Source organism: Notamacropus eugenii, chromosome 1 (assembly GCF_028372415.1).
Source record: "Notamacropus eugenii isolate mMacEug1 chromosome 1, mMacEug1.pri_v2, whole genome shotgun sequence".
NCBI classification, from domain to species: domain Eukaryota; kingdom Metazoa; phylum Chordata; class Mammalia; order Diprotodontia; family Macropodidae; genus Notamacropus; species Notamacropus eugenii.
In genome coordinates this window covers 446,676,861-446,694,399 of record NC_092872.1, presented here as the reverse complement: position 1 = coordinate 446,694,399, position 17,539 = coordinate 446,676,861, and the positions used below count along the sequence as shown (strand labels likewise).

General features: G+C 41.5%; 1 protein-coding gene across 4 annotated transcripts in view; it reads left to right on the top strand.

Moving 5' to 3' along the window:
• NR6A1 (nuclear receptor subfamily 6 group A member 1) overlaps positions 1–17,539 on the top strand; it is a 258,239-nt gene that overhangs the window by 232,947 nt on the left and 7,753 nt on the right. For 2 of the 4 annotated variants that reach the window (XM_072631888.1, XM_072631889.1), the window contains 2 exons: positions 3,746–3,970; positions 7,169–7,423. In XM_072631888.1, the coding sequence (XP_072487989.1) occupies positions 3,746–3,970; positions 7,169–7,423 (480 nt within the window). Of the gene's footprint in view, positions 1–3,742; positions 3,971–7,168; positions 7,424–17,539 lie in introns of all 4 variants that reach the window. The other 2 variants (XM_072631886.1, XM_072631887.1) reach the window with 1 other exon arrangement.

The window sequence follows — 17,539 nt, the reverse complement described above, 5'->3', positions numbered from 1 at the left end:
CCCCCTGAATAAAAGGATTTGTCAGAGCCTGAGGACCTACAAGGCCACATGTTCCCTACCTCTGGTTTAGCTAAATAGATTTGCAATACCCTGAGTCTAGAAGAGAATAGCTCCAGGATCTTATCCTTAGTATCATTTGGTGCTGCTCTCTTGTCATCCGTGGTAGCAAGGAGCATGTTTTAGAGGTTTTGTCAAGAAATATGTATAAATCAAGCATGAAGTAACGTCTATGTGTTTATCTACTTCTCAGGAGATCAGCTGGCGTAGATTCTGTCACTTGCATCTTTGAATCCCCTGAGTCTCAATTTCATTGATGATCAATAAAATAAAGACATTGAAATAAATAACATTCTCTGTTCTAACAGTCTTATTTTCTTTAAGGTCCTCTCTGGCTTTAACATTGTGTGTTTGATGACCATTTCCAAGATCCTGTGTCTTTCTACTTGTTATCTTTAGTTAAGGGTTTGTAGTTTCTTGGAAATCTTTATTTTAAAAGAATTACATTTCTGGGTTGAAAATCTAGAGATGGTATGGTCCACTTTCTAGTTCATAGCAGGCTGGAAACTGGTTTCTCTTCTGGACTTTCTCTGTGACCTTAGACAAAGTATCTAACTGCCCTGTGTTTTTTCCTCTGTTATGAAGTGAAGTGAGATTAGGGCTTTCCTTTATCATTGTTCTAGTTACTGATAGTGGAAAGAGCACTGGACTTGGAGTCAGAGAGCTTGGACTTGATTTTAAACTCTGCTTCTGAATAGCTCCATGACCCCCTTGGACAAGTCACTTTATTTTTCTGAACCTCAGTTTCTCTGTCTGTAAAATTGAGATAATAGTACTTGCCCTACCTAATTCAGAAGATTTTTCTGACGAAAGCACTTTATTAAACTATTATTGTTGTTTAAAGTCATTTATTAATAATGAAGAGCTGTTCTGAGCCAGGTATTGTTCCAAGAGTAAGTGTGATTGACACAAGGTTGAATAAGACCATAGTTCCTGCCTTTAAGGAGTTTATGGTCTAATTACAGAGATAAGATGGAAACACAGATAGATATGATGAAAGTTAGAAGGTGATGAGTGCAAAGGAGAGGTCAAAACCTGTTCTTGTAAGAAATGTGAGTCAGGGATGGGCGATAATCCCTGCCAGGCCAGCCTGAGGGTCACAAAGTATCCAAGAAGGCAGGCTTAATTTTCACAAGGGATGTCACATGAGCAGGACCTTGGAGGAAATAAATTATTTTAATATGTGAAAGTAGAACTGATGAAGGTAAGCAGGGGTAAAGACAAAGCCCATTCCAGGTTCAGACAATAGTGTAGAAAAGGGAGACTTCAGATTGAAAAGGTGAGAGGGGAGCATCACCTCGTACACCCAGAAAGTAGCCTACACTCCTGTAGCACTTGTAAGTCTTCCCCAGCAGGGAAAGAGGAAGGGAAGGAGTGTTTCTGTAGCTCCTAGATGCACCAGGCATTGTACTGAGCACTTCTTACACATTATCTCGTTTGATTCTCACCCAACTCTGGGAGGTAGGTGCTGTTATTATCCCCATTTTACCATGGAGAAAACTGAGGCAAGTTGAGGTTAAGTGACTTGCTCATGGTCACACAGCTAGTACATGTCTGAGGCCAGATTTGAATTCAGGTCTTCTGAATCTAGGCTCTATCCACTACTTTGCCAGCTGCCTAATGAGGGGCATGTAGGTAGCAGGAGTATCATCATCTCTGTTTTACAGATGGAGGTTCCAAGAGGTTAACTTGCTCATGACAAAATTCAGGCTTAGGTCTCCTGCTTCCCAAGTACTATTTTTCCATGTGAGTTTCTGTGTTTATTAAGCTCCTACAGTGGAGCCTACTCAGTGCTGGGGATGCAAACATTAAAGATGGTCTGGTGGGGTTGGTAGGGAGGGATAAAGCATACATGGCTAGTCTAGTTTGTTTTGAAAGTGATGGGAACAAAGATGGGACAGACAAAGTAGAGTCTGGTTTTGGGCAGCCTTTAATGCCAAGCCAATAAATTTAAACTTGACTTGTTAGGCAATAGGGAGTCATTCAAAGAAAACTGATTTTTGTTATCTTTCTAGGAGGCTTTATGATCCGCAGAGCACTTTACTCACCACAGCCCTATGAATCAATACGCTTGTTTCCCCCTCAGTTTTAACTCTGAAGAAATAGAACTTTAGAGGGGGGACGTGACCTGACACAGCCTTGGTTCAAATAAACATTCCCCCTGAATAGAGGCAGCCCCCTAAAATGATTTCTCTTTGAAAGAGAAAAGGCCATGTAGACATATTCCTTTAAAAATAAACAAATAAAATGCTGTACTTTAAGCCAAATGCGGGGCTGGAGGAGTGGTGGCTTGTGATCAGTCTTCAATAAGAGACTCATCTGACCATCACTGCTCCTTTTCTGAACAGGGAGCGGGGAGAACATCTCCTAAGTGTTTTTCAGCTCTGATATTCCATCAATCTACTCTGAACTGGAAAGAGTTTAGACTGAGAGGGATTTGGGGTAGGGAAGTCAAAAAGTTGTGGAGCCTTTTACCACCTCATTCAACTGAAGAAACTGTAGCCTAGGGAGGTTTAGGATATGTTAGCTAAAATAACCTCCTTATCATAATGAATTGCAACTTTGCAGCAAAGCACTGGAGTGAAGGCTCTATTCGCTGGAGAAAGAATCTCAGGCACATTTCACACTACTAAGATTTCTTGTTCCCTAAAATCTGTGAAAAGGTTTCTCACAGCAAACGACAGAATTCACCAAAGACCTATTGGGTCCTGTACTGGGTTTCAGAGATACAAGGAAGAAAATAGGCCCTATCTACAAGGACCTTACATTCTAAGGTGGAAGATAACATGGACATAAATAAGCATATAAAGGTAGTTTTAAAAAAAAAAATAAAGCAACAGAGCAGTTGGAAAAGAAGGGCACTCCTGGTAGTAACTAGGAGTGTGCAGGAAAGGCTTCACGTCAAAGGAATTGCTTGAGCTGCATTTTGAAGGAAGAGAGTGACTCTCTGAGGCTTGATGAGAGTATTCCAGGCACATGGACCAACCAGTGCAAAGACAGGGTGATTGGAGATGGAGTGTCACTGAAACAGAGAGAAGACCAGTTTGCCTGGATCACAGAGGACAGGACGAAAAACATTGTCGACTGAAGAGAAGTTTAGGCCAAGTTGTGAAGAGGATTTTATGTTTATCCTAGAAGTAAAGGGAGCTTTTGGAGTTGATTGAATTGGGGAGTATTATGGGAGATCTGCACTTAAGGAATACCACTTTGGTAGCTGTGTATAGGAAGGACTAGAGTGGAGAGGGATCTGAGACAGAAGAAAAGAAATATTTAACAGAATTATAGTGAAGGAAGTGTTTTGTAAACTTTAAAACCTCTAAAAATGTGTCTTAATACTTTTGCTATTTCAAAAGAAGCTTGATTTGATCACTTTATCATGGGAAAGATTACTGAATTTGGGACTTGACTTGTACTTTCTTCCCAGCTCTGCTGCTCACTAGCCATGATTTTGGGGGGAGTCACTTCCCCTCTTTGGGTCTCCATTTTCTTATCTTCCCCTTTCAGCTCTAAAGCCTAAGAATCAGGCCTCCTCAGCACACATGGCTGCTGGCATCCTTGCTGAGTTGGTGCCAAGGATAAATGCACTGGTGTGGTGTGTGCTTCCATTCTTTCAAGTGGTATAAGGTGAATGCAAGATGGTCAAACCTGTAGCTGCCTTGGTTAAGATGAAATTTTTCTCTTCTAGTAGGTCTGTGGAGCTGAACGGATTCACTGCCTTCAGGGAGCAGTACATGGGTACCCCGGTACCCCCCCACTATCAGTATATACCGCACCTTTTTAGCTATTCAGCTCACTCGCCTCTGCTGCCCCCCCAAGCCCGGAGCCTGGACCCCCAGTCTCACAGCCTGATCCATCAGTTGGTGCTTGCTGAGGACCTGGAGCCCCTGGGCACACCCATGTTGATTGAAGACGGGTGAGTGGTTCATGAGCTGAGACACCAAGAGTTGGCTGTTTGGGGGCCTGAAGTCCAGCACAGGACCACAGGTTCTTACTTCCCAGCAGCTATCAGACATTTTTCTCCATACACTCCAAGGACTGGAATGGAATACTGGAGAGCAAGGAAGGCAGAGACTTGACGTTAAAATATTTATTTGAACAGTTTACCTTTAAGTCCATTTCTTAATGTCTGGGCCTTCAGGGATATTTGTAGAGACCAAATGGTATCATGGAAGGAGCTCATAACTTGAAGTCAGGAGACTTGAGCTCAAATTCCCTCTGGGACACACTCAGCATGACCATGACAGCTAAGTGAAGCAGTAAATAGAGCACTGGGCATGAAGTCAGGAAGACTTGAGTTCAAATCCAGCCTTAGACACTAGCTGTGCGATCCTGGGCAAGTCACTTAACCTCTATCTGTCTCAGTTTCCTCAACTATAAAATGTGGATTATAATAGCACCTACCTCCCAGAGTTGTTGTGAAGACCAAATGTAAAATGCTTAGCAGTGACTGGCACTTCACTGGAATTTTTTTAGGGTTTTCTAGTTGTTTTTCTGTCGTGTCTGACTCTTTGTGACCCTTTTTGGGGTTTCTTGGCAAAGATATTGGAGTGGTTTGCCATTTCTTCTCCACTTCATTTTATAGGTGAAGAAACTGAGGCAAGCAGGTTTTAGTGACTTTTGATTACCATGAAAAGAGCAACTAAAAATAGGTTTGATGATATGGACAATTTCAGAGGAAACTGGGAAGATGTGTAGAGCAAAATGAGCAGATCTAGGAGATAAATTTGTACAATGATAATATAGAGTAAAACAATTTTGAAATACTTTACAAGTGTGAAGAATGAAGTATGCCACATGTTACACAGCTCGTTCGTAATTGAGGTCAGATTTGAACTCAGGTTTTCCTGACTGCAAGTCCGAGCTATTGTGCCACCTAGCTCAGTAGGCACTTAATAAATGCTTATTCCCTACCCCTTCCCTTCCCTTCCCCAGAGCCAACTTACTCAATGTCTTTGAGTCTGCTTCCTCACCTGTAAAAAGGAGGTAATTATGTTTACATTACCATTGGCTTGGCCTTCCTCAAGAACCATCAATTCAGCTGGACTGAAGTTGCCATTTCCAAAAGAAAAAAAAAGAATCATAGCACATCAGCAAAAGAACATAGAAGTGGATCTAGGAGTAGTTAGGATATCCAGGGTTTAGACCTGACTTTGTCCCCATCCACTTGCATGATCTTGGACGAAGTTGTGTGAATTCCCTGGCCTTCGGTTTCCTCATCAGTAAAATGTAGTCACACTCTTAACATGCTGTGTGTTCCCTGGTCCCTTCTAGCTCTAGTACACTGTATTTTAAAGGCCTTTCCAGCTGTAGCAGTCTTAACCTGGGGCTTTCTCTGTTGAGTGTCTGGCAAGAACTAGCCCTGATGAGCAGGCTGCTTGCTGCTGCTGCCTATAGGCTCCAAGCCTCTGGGTCCTTGCCACTAGAGGACACTGTGGACAGCAGGATAAAAATGGCTGCAGGAATCAATTAACTTGCCACCCTAAATTGATAATTTTTTCTTTTTTTAAAAAAATTTATCTTTAAATTTAATCTGCCCTTCACACAAGCAAATTTTTTTTTAAATTTCTCAATACATATAGTCTAGCAAAGCAAATTCACATCTTATCCATATCTGAAAATGTTTTTGCTTTTTGAGTTCATCACCTCTCTCAGGGAGGGAAATGGCATGCTCCATTTTTCACACTTCTAAAGTATTTCAGAACTGTCTTACTCTATATTATGTTCATCATTGTACGAATTTGTCTCCTAGTTCTGCTTATTTTGCTCTACACATCTTCCCAGTTTCCTCTGAAATAGTACATATCATCAAACCTATTTTTAGCAGCTCTTTTCATGGCAATCAAAAATTGGAAGCTTAAAAGGTATCCTTCTATTGGAGAATGGCTGAATAAATTGTGCTATAAATATATTTGTATGTATAGATTATGTTCCTTTGGTGTCTTTGGGGTATAGAATCAGTAGTGGTGCATCTGGGTAAAAGAGCATGCATAGTTTGCTCACTTTCTGGGCAGCATTCCAAATTACCTTGCAGCCTGACTAAACCAGTTCACTGCTCCACCAACAACCAACATAGCTCTCTGTTTTCTTCTGTCAGTGTTGCCAGTCTGCTAGGTGTGAGGTGGAGCCTCAAAGTTGCTTTATTATTTAGCATTTCTCTTAATTATTAGTGATTTAGAGCAAAACTGTCAAAACATGTGGCTTAAAACACTCCCTGAGTGTGGCCCAAACCATAGTAAAAGACAATTGGAAAATATTTAACAAGTAAAAATACAATAAAACATAAATACTGTTACATTTTAAAATTAAGTCAATTTGTGGCCTACAGGGATCCTTTTATACATTTTATGGCTTATGTTTCTTTTTTGAGTTTGACACCCGTTTTAGAGAATTTTTAATAAAATTGTTGATAGCTTAGATTTCTTCCTTTGACCGTTTATTGATTTAAGAATGGCTTAGTGTTACAGATTTGAATTGGTTCTGTACATATATGCATGGGTGTGTGTGGGTGTATGTGTGTGTAATCTTCAAATGAACTTGTTGCAAAGCTTTTTCCCAGTTTTCATTTTTATTTTTACCATATTCAATTTGTTTATAATAAGACTTCTTATATAACTAAAATCACCTATTTTATCTTCTCTCTCTATTGCTTGTTTAGTCATGAGCACTTTCCAGTCCATAGATTTGAATGATGGCACAGTAGACTTCTAGAGTGCTGGGCCTGGAGACACATTCAGCTTCTGACTTCCTTGCTGCCTGGCTGTGGGCAGGTCACTGAAACCTCTTTGCTTCAGCTTCCTCATTTGTAAAATGGGATAATAATAGCATATATGTGCAGCGTTCTGAAGATCAAGTGAGATAGTTATGAAGCACTTAGCTTGGTGCCTGGCACATAGTAAGCTCTGTATAAATGATTGTAATCAGTATAATTTCTTGCTTCTCTTTTACGGTGTGACTTTTTGTATTGAGGTCAGTTACCCATTTAGAGGTTATCGTAGTGTATGCATCCCAAGTCTTGTGGGAAGAGAGATTTAGGTGACGTTCCCCTCCGTACCATCCTTGGACAAGGAGTCTTACTTGGTAAATTCTCAGTTCACCCTGCTTTTGCCCCCAGGTACACTGTAACTCAGGCTGAGCTGTTTGCGCTGCTGTGTCGCCTGGCAGATGAGCTGCTGTTCAGGCAGATTGCTTGGATCAAGAAGCTTCCGTTCTTCTGTGAGCTCTCAATCAAGGACTATACCTGCCTCCTGAGCTCCACATGGCAGGAGCTCATTCTGCTGTCGTCCCTCACCGTGTACAGCAAGCACATCTTTGGGGAGCTGGCGGATGTGACCTCCAAGTACTCGCCCTCTGATGAGGAGCTGCACAGGTGAGGAAGGGGATGGGGCCACCTTCAGTTGTCACCATTACACCCCATTCATTCTGCTGTCCTTTCTAGAGATCAGAGCCGTTGAGTTCATGAAGGGGAAAGTGACAGATATAGGTGAAAATACTTCATGTGAAACTTAAATATCATGGACTGTGAGCTGAAGGCCAAAATGACAGTAACTGACACACGACTTTCTTCATGCTAAGGTATCCAGAATGTTTTAGGGACACCATCCCATTTGAGCCCCATAACAACTCAGTGAGGTGAGGTGTTACATGACTTAGAGCTGCCAGGGTCTAATCATCTACACTGAGAGCACTAGAAGGACTGTACTAACCATATACATGTGTGATCCCTTCCATGTGGGAACTCTGTACACTGGTGCAGATTACTATCTAGTCGTATCATCCTAATTGATTCTTGATATTATTCTCCTGTAAATTACCTGGACAGGGGCCACCCACCACACTGGGAGCCTTACCCTGGACCTTTCAACATTTCCTAGGTATAGTACACAGAGCATCCATCATATCATGCCTTGATTTACCTGTATTTTCATACTTTCCCTGCTTATACAGTTATTGGATGAATATTCCTTATGTCACTTTTTGCATTCAGGTTATCATGAGTAATAGGCTACAGTGAACTGAAACCCACCATTGCTCTGTATGTCATCCCTGTTTCACAGTTTGCACCTATGTAACAATAGCATTATTGGGAGAATGTTGCTGTTACAAAAGTAGATTGTGTATCATGGAAAAACTTGGTATTATAGACAACGCTTTCTAGCCTCCTTTCTTCTCCTTATCCAGGTCTAGGCCTAGCTTGTCTTCTCCAGTCTCTGTCCAGGATACATGTATGATGGGCTAATTCACATGTCAGATGAGATAGTGTATGTGAAGACATTTTGCAAACCTTAAAGGGCTATATGTTGGCGGTCATGATTAACTCAAGTGATTTCCCATCCTGCTCCATGCCATACCTTCTATAGGAGGCCTCTCCTAGTCCCATATCATCTCTTTGCCTTCACAACCCCAAAGAGTCTTCCTTATGTGATTACTTTCCATCTTCCTTGTGGATGTTTTGTATGTATGTAGTTGTCTACATGTTGTTTCTGTCATTTGCGTATGAGCTCCTTGAGGGTGGGGACAGTGTTTTTGCCTTTCTTTGTATCCCCCATACTTATGCAGTCCCCAGAAGATTGTGAGTACATAATAAATGCTGTTGATTGGTTGGGTAACAGGCATTCTTCATATACTTTGCTTTTCCTCTTTGGATTGTTAGACTAGTGTCTTGGGTATTCTGGGATTTGATGCAATCAAAGTAATGTCATCACACTGTCCAACAGGAGCATCAAGAAGATCTCATTCTAGGGAAACCTTCTTCCATTTAGATGCCATCTCCATGACAGTGACAGATACCGCTAGCAAGCACATTTTATGCCTCTGCTGATACTGGTAATCAGAGGATCATTAAACAAAGTTACCTCTGTGCTTTTGTCAATCAAGAAATGTACGTGGGAGATAGCCTTGTTGGAAGAGAAAAGAACCTTTGCCCTTCTTGGATCTCAATTAATCCATGGGTAATCCTCACCCCCTCCAAACGAGTCATCCCCCTTAGATGACCTTAACATGAGCCTTCGTCCCATATGCTATAGGCTGTTGACAGCAGAGGATAGAAACTATTTGATAGGGAAGGGGGGAAAACCTGGAGCCAGAAAGTACCAGGGTGGTAGAATTTAGACAGATCTTCAAGATCATGTTAGTCTAGATTCCCACCCCTGACTTATTTATCAAAAAAAACTATCAAGAGAGATTATGTGACTTGCCCAAAGTAGCAAAAGTAAAAGCAGAGCCCAGGTTTGTTTCTGCCGATGCCAAACTCCAGTTTTTTGTATATAAATATTGAAGAACAGAGTGTTCTCTTAAAACATGGCTTCTTCCCTAAAAGGAACCTAGAATAAAGCTTGTGAAGCCAATAGGAAATTGTATCAGAATTCTCAGTTGAATCAACAAGTGCTTATCAAAGCTTCTCACATTACGGGCATTATGCTAGGCTCAGGGCAGACAAAGACAGAAATAAAGTAGTCCTTGCCCCTGGAGAGCTTATCAGAGGCTAGAGTGCTGGGCCTGGAGTCAGGAAGACCTGCGTTCAAATCTTCCTCAGACACTAATGAGTTATGTGACCCTGGACAACTCACTTAACCTCTGTTTGACTCAATTTCCCCTACTGTAAAATAGGAATAATAATGCCACTTACCACCCAGGGTTGTTGCAGAGACCAAATTAGATACAAATAGCAAAGCACTTAGCACAGTTCCTGGCACATAGTAAGTGCTATATAAATATCAATATCCTTATTGTCATTACTACTAGAAGATGTATGTAGGTAAGTGTACAGAGAACAAGGACAAAATAAATATAAAGCAGTTATGAAGGCACTAGCAGCAATAGAGTGGATCATAAAAGACTTAGTGTAGAAAGTGGTACTGGATCCACTCTTAAAGGGAATGTGGGATTTTAGGATTTGGAGATAAGGAGGGAGGGAGGGAATTCCAGAAATAGAGATGGACTCTGCAGAGGCCATTGACAAAAGAGCTGGAGCTCATGTGAGAAAGAACAAAAAGGTCAGTTTGGCCAGGCCATAGCATGCAGGAGGGGAAGGAGAAGACAGACTGAAAGAGAGGTGGGGCTGGGTTTTATAGGCCAATCTGGAGTTTATTTTATCTCAGAAGCAATAAGGAGCCACTAGAATTTAAGTAAAAGGGTGTGAAGGCTGCCAAGGCTTGATTCACCCAGCTCTCTCCCCTGTGACTCCAAGAAGCTATAGCATGTGCAGTGACTTCACCCCCTTCTGGTAGATGAGCTAAACCAGGTTAAGGGTAATGACAGGCTTTGAATCCATCACTGAGTTAGGGGGATGCCCACCCCCAATCATGTGAAGACTTGCCCTGGCAGAATGTGTGATTGAGAACAGTTTGTTCCAGAGGTAGCTGAGACACTTAGAGCTTGGTCATCCATGGCATCCCAGACCATCACCAGTCATCTTGACCTTTGTTTTGCCACTGAACTTCAATGACTCAGGAAGAGAGAGTGAGGCCGACAAGTTTGCCTCACTTAAATCCAATTCAGGAGTAAGTCAAGACATCACCCTGTGATGTCATTGGTCCCCTTCAGAAATGGAAAGATCAGCAACTTAGTCATCTTTGTACTTAAGGAAAGTTACTTTGGCTTTGTGGATTGGTGGGGAGGGGAGTAAGGAGAGATTTCAGGCCAGGAGACCTATTGAGTGGCCATTTTAGTAGTCCAGGTGAGAAATGATACATGTCTGAGCTGTTTGCGAGTAGAATGAAGGTATCACTTGTAAGAGATGCTGTAAAAGTGGAAATGGCAAGATTTGTCAACTGATAGGATCTTTGGGAGGAAGGAAAGTGAGGAGTTAGGAATCAAAATCAAGTGACTGAAACAGTGGTGGTAGCTTTGACAGTAATAGGGAAGTTTGGAAAAGGGATGGGTTTGAGGGGTAAGAGAATGAGTTCTGTTTGGGATATGTTGAGTTCAGGGTGTCTCTGGAACATCCAGTTGGGAATGTCCAATTGGCAGTTGGCAATGTGGTACTAGAGCTCAGGAGACTGGGCTGGATATATAATACTGACTCGTCTTCGTAGAGATAATAATTAAACCAATGGAAACTGATGAGATTACCAGGAGAGAATGTAGAGAGAAAGAGAAGAAGGCCTCCAACAGAGACTTGGATCTGCAAGCTCATGCACTTGCATCTTTTCTGAGAGGCTAGTGAAAGGAGGAAGGTTGGGTCTTCCTGACCTTGTTATAATATTCCATTATAAATGATCTTTAAGGCTGGGGTGGAGGTTGAGGGGCAGATATAAATGACAGTATTTTTAACCAAGTTGACACTCTTGTCTAGTAAACAAAGCTATCTGATGTTCTGAGTGACCTAACCAGTGCCAGAGATGCTAATTCATTATTTTCTTACCTTTTATTGGTCTTCTTCAGACCTAGCACTGGGCAGCCAAGTGTTTGGATAGCAGGCGGTCTATACTAATATTGTCAGGGTCTGCTTAGATGGCTGCCAGCCCTCCTTGTTTGCGTTTGGCATGCCTGGAGTTCTCTGCAGGGTCAGCTGCTGGGCGCTGTTCATTCCAGGGTGATGAATTTTTGGAGTCACTTCACAGGTCAGGGGATATCTCAGAGCTGTTGGCAGTCTGTGTTCTCTAGGGATGTGAGCTTAGTGAGGCCCAGCACTCCCTCTGGCCCCAGTGTTATTCTGGAATTAGGGGGAACAAGAACATAATGAGAGACAATGAGACCAGATAGCAAGAGGTTTTTTTCTTTAGTGGAATCAACCTGTTTAGACAGAATTAACAAGGATGTTCTAGTCTTACATCTGGTTTAGGGATCATGAAAATGTCTTTTAGAACCATAGAACTTCAGCACTGGCAGGAACTTTCAAGCACAAGATGTTGGAGACAAAATACCAAAATAATGATAAAAATAGTAAGAGCCAGCATTTCTGTAGTCTTTTGCAAAATATTTTACAGACATTTTCATTTGATTGTCAGTAGTCCTGTGAGGTCGGTACCACAGATGCTTCCATCCCTATTTTTTAGATGAAGAAACTGAGCCTTTCACACAGCTAACATCAGAGATGGGATTTGAATCTTTTTCTCTCTTCATCATAAATCTGAGTTTTTAGAATGTTAGAACAAAGAAGTGTAAAACGAAAAGGGACTTCAGGAATGAAGGAACCTAAAACATTAGCTCCATGAGGGCCCTTGACATACAGATGTTTGAGCTGGATGGAATTTCATAGATATTCTAGTGTTCATTTTCCAGGTGAGAAAACAGGCTCAGGGAGACCAGTAGAATTGCCAAAAATTACACAACACCGAGTTCTTTGTCAATAGAAATAAACAGAAGTTTGAGGAACTTTAGAGGGCAATGGACTGAGAAAGAAAGTTACCAGGTTGTTTCACTATGTAAAGAACACACTATTGTGTGTGAGCCTGTACACATCCAATAGGCAATGGCTCTCTCTTCATCCTCCTGCTCCCTCTCTTCCCCAGCCCCTGCCCAGATGTATCTTTACCTGGTAACAATTTTAGAGTGAAAAAGTTTCAACTGTATGAGGAATTCGGGGGTTTTTTTTGCGTTGCTAATATTAGATCAAATTTATGGTCCCTGTTTCTCTTAATCAGTCTCTTATCAAAGAGTGAAACTTAGTGAGTTTGATTTAAAGCAGATTATAGCACCAGCCTGAGACTGCTCCTGGAGCTAATGAGCTCTTCTGAACTTTGTTGCTAAAACTCTGCTCGCTCTCTTTTAATGGTTCATTCTGGCTCCTAAATTGCCAAACCCAGGCCATGGTTGTGTTCGTCATTATCACTATCATCTACATCACCACTCTTATTTCTGTAGTAACTTACATTTCAGAAAGTAATTTTCCTCACAACAACCCTATAAAGTAGGTAGTGCTAGCATGTTTGTATCTATTTTACAGATGAGGAAACTGAGGCTCAGAAGGGTGGAATGATCTGCTTTTGACCGGACAGCATTTAATAAGAACCTGATTGAAAGACCTGTCTTTTCTGATTTTCTGACTAGTTGTTTAGCCCTCGTCGGAGGATAGGCTCAGTTTTTTTGCCTGTTCCTGAGAAGTAGTATTCAGGGTAGGGGAATGAATAATAATGACAGCTTTCATTTCTGTACTAAGATTAATGAATAGCTTTCCCACAATAACCTGTAGGTAGAGTATTTATAAAGATCATCTGCCCCATTTTTCAGAAAAGGAAACTTGAAGCTGAAAAGGGAGAATGACCTGTTCAGTCACACAGGCAGTGAGTGACCAAGCAGAGCATTAAGCCTATGCCTCTCGAAATGTAGTACTCTTTCCCCACAGTATCCTGCCACCTCTCTCAAGACACTGTTCACTAAGCTCAGGGAACTGGCATGTAAATTTTTCTTTTATTTTTCCCTGGGTTGTTTGCTTGTTTGTTTTTTTTCTAAACTCACTCATGGAAATAAGTTTTGGAGCCGTGAAACACTTTTCTATCTTGGACTTATTAGATTCACTTGACGTCTGCCTTCTCTTGGCAATGACCACATACAGATAGTTGTAAAGAAATAAAGTATCATAGAAGCGTAGATTATTAGAGCTAGGAGAGACCCAAGAACATAGAATGTTAGAAGAAAAGGCACTTAGTGGGGACCCTTCTTGCTAGGGACCTTTGAACCTTGAGTATCACAGTGCAGAACTTAGAATGCCAAAGCTGAAAGAAACTTTAGAAACCATCTAGTATAATCCTCTTATTTTACAGAGGAAAGAGCTGAGGCTTAACTAGATCTGGAATATTGTATCCAGTCCTGGGCACTACATTTTAGAGGAGAATTGATCTCCCAACACCCTTAATGAGACATAATTTATTCGATGTCAGTTTCAATTGTTGATGAAATGGTCCAGTGGTTTTTGGAGAACCTGCTGAGAATGTTTTCCTTCTCGTGTTATACTTGTAGACAGGAATGGGGAAAAGAAGAAAGACATTGTTTGTCTTAGCTTTTACTTTTTTTTTTTTTGCTTTGAATCCTGATAATTTGTAGCCAGAGGCTATATGGATGTCAGAACCCTGAGGCGGAGGCAGCCTGTGGAGGAGGCAAGCCAGAGCTAGGGAAGAGTTGGTGCCCCACAGAACAGAGAGCAGCTTTGTTTGAAAAGGGGAGGTGTGGAAACACAGCAGTCCAGTTTGTACGGAGATGAGGCAGAGCTCCCTGGGGCAAACAGCCAATGGTCAGTAGCCGTTTTCAGCTCCCAAGGAGGTTGGAAGAGAGGAGCTAGAGAAAGGAAACTTCAATCATTGTAATAATGTTTCCCATTTCTGTAGCACTTGATGGCTTACAGGTACTTTGTCATCCATAACCATGTTTAAAACACTCAGGATATTAATCCCCTACTCAAAAGCCTTCTGTTACTTCCTGTCTGAGCAAGCCTCACTGGACAGTAGAATGAAGGTTCTCAACTCAGAAACATGAAGGCATACTGGGGAGATCTTCCACATTTGGAATCGGAGGATCGTGATTCAAGCTGCTGCGGTATCACTTAATAGCTGTGTAACCCAGTACAAGTCATTTCACTTCTTTGGAATGATGATTGCATTACATGGTTTCTTCTTACAGCTGTCCCTTCCACTTTTGACATTCTCTGTTCTAAAATTCTGTTATAAGGACCTTGACCAGCTCTAAATCCTACAATGCTATAGATGTAAAAACATTTCTGTTTCTAGGGGGCCTCTTTAGTTAGCAGCTGCCTATTCAAAGCAGCTTCATTCTATGAATTTTATATTAATTGTCCATACTTCAGAAGATCTTTGATTTTATCTGTGGTCCTCCCACTCACGTCAGTTTCAGCCTTTCTGTTTCATGGTTTCATGAGTCACTGTGGCCATAAGATTTCCTGATTTGTTTACTCATTTTTCTGTGATGAGTCTCTCTGCACGTTTACCTAGATGACAGAAACACAAGCTTTCACCAGGTCTTTCCACCTGTCAGAACTTACACACTGTTGACATGGCCTCCAGAGGGAGTCCAAGGTTGCCTTCATCCACACTGAGAAAGATCAATTCCAGTAAACGATGAAATCTTACCTACGAATCATGTCAAGTGCTGTATGATAAAAAGTCAGTGATGATGATGACACATATTGCATTTTAGTTGGCAAAATACCTTCCTAATCTCTGGATGATAAGAGAGATAGTATGTATAACAAGAAGGGACCTTAGAGATCATTTAATTTAACTTTGGAGGAAACTGAGGGCTATAGACTTTTCCCAGGGCACAAAGGGAGTGATTGGCTGCACTAGGATTCGAGCCCTGGTTTTCCAACTCCAAATCCAGTGTTGATAACAGTGATGAAGATGAAGTCCTTGACTCCATGGAGTATTTGTAACTTGCCCTAACCCACCTCTCCTTGCCCTGGTATTCTCTTTGATTTGAAAACATTAAGCTTCCTGCTGGTGTGCCTGCAGTTGCAGCCCTCCTCCTCTTTGCCTTCCAAGTTCTCCTCACCCAGGGAAGGATTTGCCTCCCCCATTGAGCTGTAATCTCTCTCCTGGCTCTTAAGAGCTCCCACCTGTGACCCTGAATATTGTTTCCACCTGGAAAAGCAGTTGGCTTGGGTTGACAGATCAGAAACAGAAATGGACTGGTCTTACTTGGGTTTCTCTGTGGACCCTTAGAGAGGCTTAGATGGCAGAGTTGTTTTCTTAATTCAAGCTCTAACTTTTCCACTGTTCACAGAAGGGAAAGGAAACAGTGAGGTATATGGTAAGCTTCAGACTAACTTCTGATTATATCCACTGTAATCCATCAGAATATCGAGTGCATATTTTTTTTTTTACTAATAAGAAGGTTGCTGCATTGCATGTAAGGAGACTTGAATTCAAGTCCGAACTCCAAAGCTTACTACTAGTTGTATTACCTTACTAGTTGTATTACCTGTATTGGACAAATCATGTCACATCTTTTAAGCCTGTGTTTCTACATCTATGAAGTGAAGGGATTGGACAAAATGGTGCCAAAGGGCCCCTCTGACCCAGCAGTTACATTCTCAGGGAACTTCCAGCTCTTAAAATTCAGCAGTTCATCTTAGCAGGAGCAGAAGCTGGTTAATGCTTACGTAGTGCTTTAAACTTACATTATTTAATTTGATCTTCACAACATTGTATGAGGTAGCTAGGTATTATAAGTGAAATCTCCATTTTACAGAATGGAAAACAGAACCTCAGAGAAGTAGCTTTGAAGTGTAAAATTTAGAGTTATAAGGGACCTTAGCGACCATCCAGTCCATCCTCCTTGTTTTCTAGATGAGACACCTGAGGCCCAGGGTGCAGAAGAGACTTTCCCAGGTATATATGGGTAAGTAGCAGAACCAAGGTTCTACCTCAAGTGTCTCCCAGATCCAAACTCAGTACTCTTCCAGTGTACCACAGCAAAATTGTGAGTGTTGGAAATAAAGAAAAAGTTAAATAATAGCAGTGACAACTCATAGCATTTAGAAATGATTTAAAGGAATTCACCATGAGTGCCATTTGACAGCAGATAGTGCAGTATAATGTAAAGAGCCCAATTCTTGGCTTCCAGTCATGGAGCCACTATTCAAATCCTAGTTTTACCAGTAACTAGCAGTGTGACCCATAACCCCGGAGTTGGATTCAGGGGGATCAGTTCTGTTGCTCATTGAGCCAGGTGCAGTCATTTCTTCTCTGTAAACCTTAGCTTTCCTAACTGAAAAATGGAATAATAATATTTAAACCACTATACTTTGTAGGGCTATAGTAGTAAAGTGCTTTGTAAACTGAACGGTGCAATGGAAATGTAACTTATTAACTCAACACACATCTATTTGACTCTTGCCTACCATGCAGTGCAAAGCCATGCACTCAGGTGCAGAGACAGATACAAAATTTAGCTAAATTATGGGCCCCATCCTAATTAAATTACCACCAGTCAGTCAGTAAACATTTATTAAGCACCTACTATGTGCCAGGCACTGTGCTAAGCTGCAGAGGATACAAAAAGAGGTAAAAGGCAGGCCGTTCCCTCAAGGAGCTCACAATCTAATGGGGGAGACAGCAACAAACTATGTTAAAGACAAAAGAAGGCGCTACAATTAAGAAGGCTTTTTAGCTGAGGCATACATTCCCAGGCAAGGCGGACAGCTGGAGAAAGTGCCCAGAGCCAGGACGCTCATGTTCCTGGGTCAGAGTGCATGATGGAGAGTAAAGCATGAGAAAACTTGAACCAATAAGAGAATAAGACACAAACATTGATGACTCTGCTAGGTAATAGAACCAAGAGGTCATGTTGTATAGTAGAAAGAGCCTAGGATTGGAGGCAGAAGACCCAGGTTCAAGTCCAGCACTGTTGTTTGCTTTCTGTGGGAATTTCCACAAGTCACTACTTCAGAAAGTGATATTTATTAGTCATTATTTATTTACTCTGTAGATAAAGTTTTCATATCTATAAAATGAGGAGGAACTTGGACTAGATGATCTCCAAAGTCCCTTCAGTTTTCTATTACTTTATCTTCCCACATCCCATCTTT